Source organism: Podarcis melisellensis (genome assembly GCF_964234715.1).
Source record: "Podarcis melisellensis genome assembly, chromosome: 15".
NCBI lineage: Eukaryota > Metazoa > Chordata > Lepidosauria > Squamata > Lacertidae > Podarcis > Podarcis melisellensis.
In genome coordinates, this window is record NC_138532.1 from 33177532 (window position 1) to 33182047 (window position 4516).

General features: G+C 43.2%; 1 protein-coding gene across 3 annotated transcripts in view; it reads right to left on the bottom strand.

Moving 5' to 3' along the window:
- The window catches only part of RASA4B (RAS p21 protein activator 4B), a 46580-nt gene extending 43729 nt beyond the window's left edge, over positions 1-2851 (bottom strand). For 2 of the 3 annotated variants that reach the window (XM_081890321.1, XM_081890320.1), the window contains exon 1: positions 2586-2850. Coding sequence is in view for 2 of the 3 variants with exons in the window: in XM_081890320.1 (XP_081746446.1) it covers positions 2586-2650 (65 nt within the window). In the remaining variant the exon portion in view is untranslated. Of the gene's footprint in view, positions 1-2585 lie in introns of all 3 variants that reach the window. The other variant, XM_081890319.1, reaches the window with a different exon arrangement.
- Between the last annotated feature and the right edge of the window lie 1665 nt (positions 2852-4516).

Genomic DNA, 4516 nt, shown 5'->3' on the forward strand with positions numbered 1-4516 from the left:
CTCTATTCACTCTTACAGAGCAACAAGTTTTGGAGGTTCCTGTAAAGAAGGGCAGGCTGTTAAACCACTCTAGCATTGTAGCTATGGGAGGGGAATATATGGGTCTCCTAACAGCTCTCAGTACTGTTAATAAACTACAGCTCCCATAATTCTTTGGGGAAGACATGAGAGCTTAAAGTGGTGACACAGTGCTTTATGTGGCAAAAATACCATCCAATGATGGGGTACACGTTGAGAGTTGTATGTGCATGATGTATACATATTGCACACAGAGAGCAGAGGCCTAGTGCACACTGCCCCCCCCTTTACATGTAAAGCACGAAGACTTTGTGCAAACAAATTCTGTGAATGACTGGAGACACTTCAAAAAGCAGGGTTCTCTTGCGCATAACTTGTGCATGGTTATACATGCAAATTTTACCCGCATACAGTTTATGTACATGTTACTATATGCAGTGCTTTTTTTTTCCTAAGAAAAAACAACGTTTAGGGGTACTCTCGTTTTCCTACTCATATTGAAATAATGTCCCTCAATGAGGCCAAACATAGATTCACAAAATGTTTAGGGGAATGCGTCCCCCCAGAAAAAAAGCACTGACTATATGCATCAGGAACCTGCTTTCTGGGAATTTATAGAAGACTTCACATTCAAGACCTTACTTCAGAACTTTGCCGTAAATCACTTAAATCCTAAAAATAGTCTGGCCTTGTTGAACAGCAAGCCCTCTGCTGAATAGCCATGCAAGGAATAGCAGGTCTTAGGCAACCCTTCATCTTTCTGCCCCCTACTTGCCAAAACCTGAACTTTGGGGGTAATCTTTTCTTTTCTACAACATCCTGGCAGGCCAGTCTCAATGCAATATTTTTCCTTCAGATGAATACATTGGAAAGATCCCTGGGAAAGGACACAAAGAAAACATTTCAAAGCGATGGGCAAATGGGAATCTTGCTATAATACAAATCAATTAAGAGTTTGCAGTGTTTGACCCCCTATGGCCAGGCAGATTTTTTTATCTGCTTCCTATTTCTTCTCCACTCTCATTTCATCAGAATCATGTTTATCCTGCACAGTGCTGGATTAAGGATTTCTAAAGAGGTGACAGCGGCTCTTAGCTCCGGTGTTGAAACAGATTCCAGAGCCTAAGCTTTGGCATGAAATCTGGCACAATTTAAGCCCCGAATTGAGAAAGAGAGAGCGAGGGAGGAAAATACGTTTTAACAGCGATCAGGCCATTTTGCTATTTTTAGGTGCATTGAATGTTGTGCTGTCCTTTTGTCATGCCAATGGAGTTTACGTCTTAAACCCAACTTTCATGCAGAGACTGGGAATTGCTTCAGAAACGTGCCTGTAATAACTCTGTGTGTGGCATCATCAGGCAGAAGAAGCTTATGCCATGATGAGCCATTCAACAGAGCCACGGACTCATTGCCAGTTTTGCTGCCGCTGACTGATACAACCACCCCTCCGGAATCTATAACAATTCAGTGTCAGACAGCAAATAAATAATAAATAAGAATGTTGAACATATTTGGCCATGTAGATGAGGCTGGCTTGGCAGACAGGGTGGAGTGGGAGTGGGAATGCAACTGTTTGTGGGAGATAGGATCTTCATCAAAACTGATTTCTTATTGTTACAGAATAGGAAAACATGCAGTTAGTGGCGTTTTTTGGTCTCACAGAAAGAAATTAACATGCTTGAAATGAGGACAAGGTGTTGGCTAGGGGCTGACAATCAAGCTTGTGTTTTAATTAAATGGTAATAAGTAAGCTTCCTCAGGCTAGATCTGCCGTCACATACCAGGTACCTTCCAGATGTTTTGGGCACCAGACAGGGGAAGGCAAAGCTAGATTTTTCAGTAGGGGGGGAAACAAACCCTGTCCCTAGAATCAGAGTGTACAGATTTTGTTTTTCAGCCCCAAAAGAGGAAGCAGGAAAGCTTCTACAATATGTTTTTAAACACCAGCTGACCAACTGAGAAAGAGAAACTTATTTCACAATTATTATTTTTTAAAAAGCTACCAAAGTCTTAACATACAATAGAGAGGCAGAGGGCAGACCCACACAATACATTTACAACAAATTCAACACACATTTAAAGCACATGGATTCCTCCAAAGAATCCAGAGAACTGTAGTTGCCCCCTCCCTGAGCTACAATTCCCAGCGCCCTTAACAAATTACAGCTCCCAAAACCCACTGGGGAATGTTATGCGCTTTGAATGTGCAACAGATATGCTTTAAATGTATGGTGTTGATCTGCAAGAGGGAAGGGGCCGTATCCAGCATTAGTCATACTCACAGAATACTGGAATTAATGGACATACATAGGTCTAGTCAGTGGGTCTACTCCGAGTAGGTTTCAGTTGGATGCACCTCGACGCCTACAATCTTGCACACACTTACCAAGAAACACTGCGATCAGTGGAACTTCTAAGTAAAGCACATAGAGGATCACAAACACACCGCCACTAGCTTCGTCAGCAACAAAGAACTGAGGTTTGATAAATAACAGATCAAACAACAACAACCACAAGCGGTGGGTAATGAGGAAGGAAAGCTTAGCTTGCTTGCTTGTTTTACTCACATGTCTTTGGCTGGTAGATTTTTCCCTTCTACTATTCGAATGAACAAAGAGCTCCTTTTGGCCATTATTAAGCCAAAATAATGGGAAGCAAGAAAAAGAAATCAGTTCGGGCTTTTCACAACCAACCGGTGCTGGCTGAGGTCCTGCATCTAGCAGAGCACTAGAGAAAAATCGCAAATCCAGACTGCAAATCCGATCGAACGAAGAAGGAGGAAAAAAACCCCAGGAAAAAAGACTCACATTTATATTGAACCCTACGCTTCTCTCTATATATGGAGCATAGGAAGGGCGCGCGCCTGCCCGGGTTTCCATCGCTCCGCCAATCAGCGAGCGCAAAGGAAAGGACGGGGGCGTGGCCAGCGAAGCAGCTTCAGCTAGGATTGGCCGGCCGGCTTGCCAGCTGTCAACAGAAGCTCTTTAACTCTCCCAAGTCCGCTTTTGAAAATTAGCTCCGAGGTTGGGTTTTCGGTGCAACCTGCGGGGGCTCGCATTGAATCCCGACTATGCATCTTTCTCCCCCTCCCCAAAAAAGGAACAGTGTAGCAAGGAACAGGGCAACCAAAACATGATCACGGGAAAAGAGCAACAGCTCTTTGGAGGAAAGATCGCAGCATTTGGGGGCTTTTTCGTTTGCAGAAAGCGCGTGTAAAAGCAGCCAAATTCTTCACAGCGTGCAGAAAAGATAATAAGTGTTTTGTTTTTCCTTCCTCTCAAAATACTAGAGCGCAGGGACTTCCAGCGAAGCCGAAGGGAAAATAAAAGTCTTCTTCAAGCAGGACATAGTTAAACTATGGAACTCCCTCCAGCAAGAAGGTAGTGAGGGCCGCCAACGTGGACGGCTTTAAAAGAGGATTATGGAAGGTTTATCAGCAGCAACCAAGAACCAACCACGATTATTATGTTCTGTGCTTCTGAAAACCAGTTGCAGGTGGGGAGAGGAGATTGCTGCTACTTTCAGGTTCTGCTTTCAGGCTTTCCATAGGCATCTCTGAGAACACAATGCGGTTGGCATGATCAAGCAGCTCTCTTTTATGTTCTCCACCGCACCCAGCCTTTCAAACTGGGAGCTGAGTTTTTGAAATCAATAAATAAAAATTCCTGTCCCTATTTGCATTATTTAAATGGATTTGCTAACGTTTAGTACATAGTCAGGTGCAGAATAGCCCTTGGTGGATTTGGGCTTCACTTGCAATGCTTAATGGATATTTTTTACAATGCAGGGCCTCGAACCATTCAGCTGCCCACAAAGAGAATCCCAGGATTAAGAGCGAGGTAGAGGGAATGTCCCTTATAGATAAAAGCCATCTGTCATTTCATTATTAACAACTCAGCCTCTGGAAGGGAGGATTCTCCTTGTAGAGCTGTTTCCTTAGCAAAAGAGCAGACAACTTTGGAAAAGACAGAAGCCTCAGAGAACTGCTGGGGAACCGGGATAAGGAGGATTACAAACTTATTTCACAGCAGCTTGATCATCAGCAGCAGGCATTGTGTTTTTCACAACTTGCTCACATTTCCATTCCAGGGAAGTTTTCAAGCAGCCAACAACAACAACATTATAATAATATTCAATTAAACAGTGCAATACAATGTCAAATCATCATGAAGCCAAACAGTTTAGATTTGCTAACATTTAGTACCCATTCACTCACTGCCTGGTTAGGGCAAATGTGGCATTATTTTTCATGGACTGCTCATTAGAGGCTGCCTCTCTGGAAATGTTAACGAATTAAAAAGGAAACACACACACACAAACAAACAAACAAAAAAACCAGGCAACACAGAAAGGCAAAGTGCAAGAAAGAGCAGCACGTCTCAAAGATGGCACAATGGCCTTTACCAAAGGCTAATTCACCTATTTCTTTGCAAACGCAATTGAGAAACCTCTCTTGCAACCTCTCTTGATCAAGGCAATTGTGCCAAAATGCGCCAGG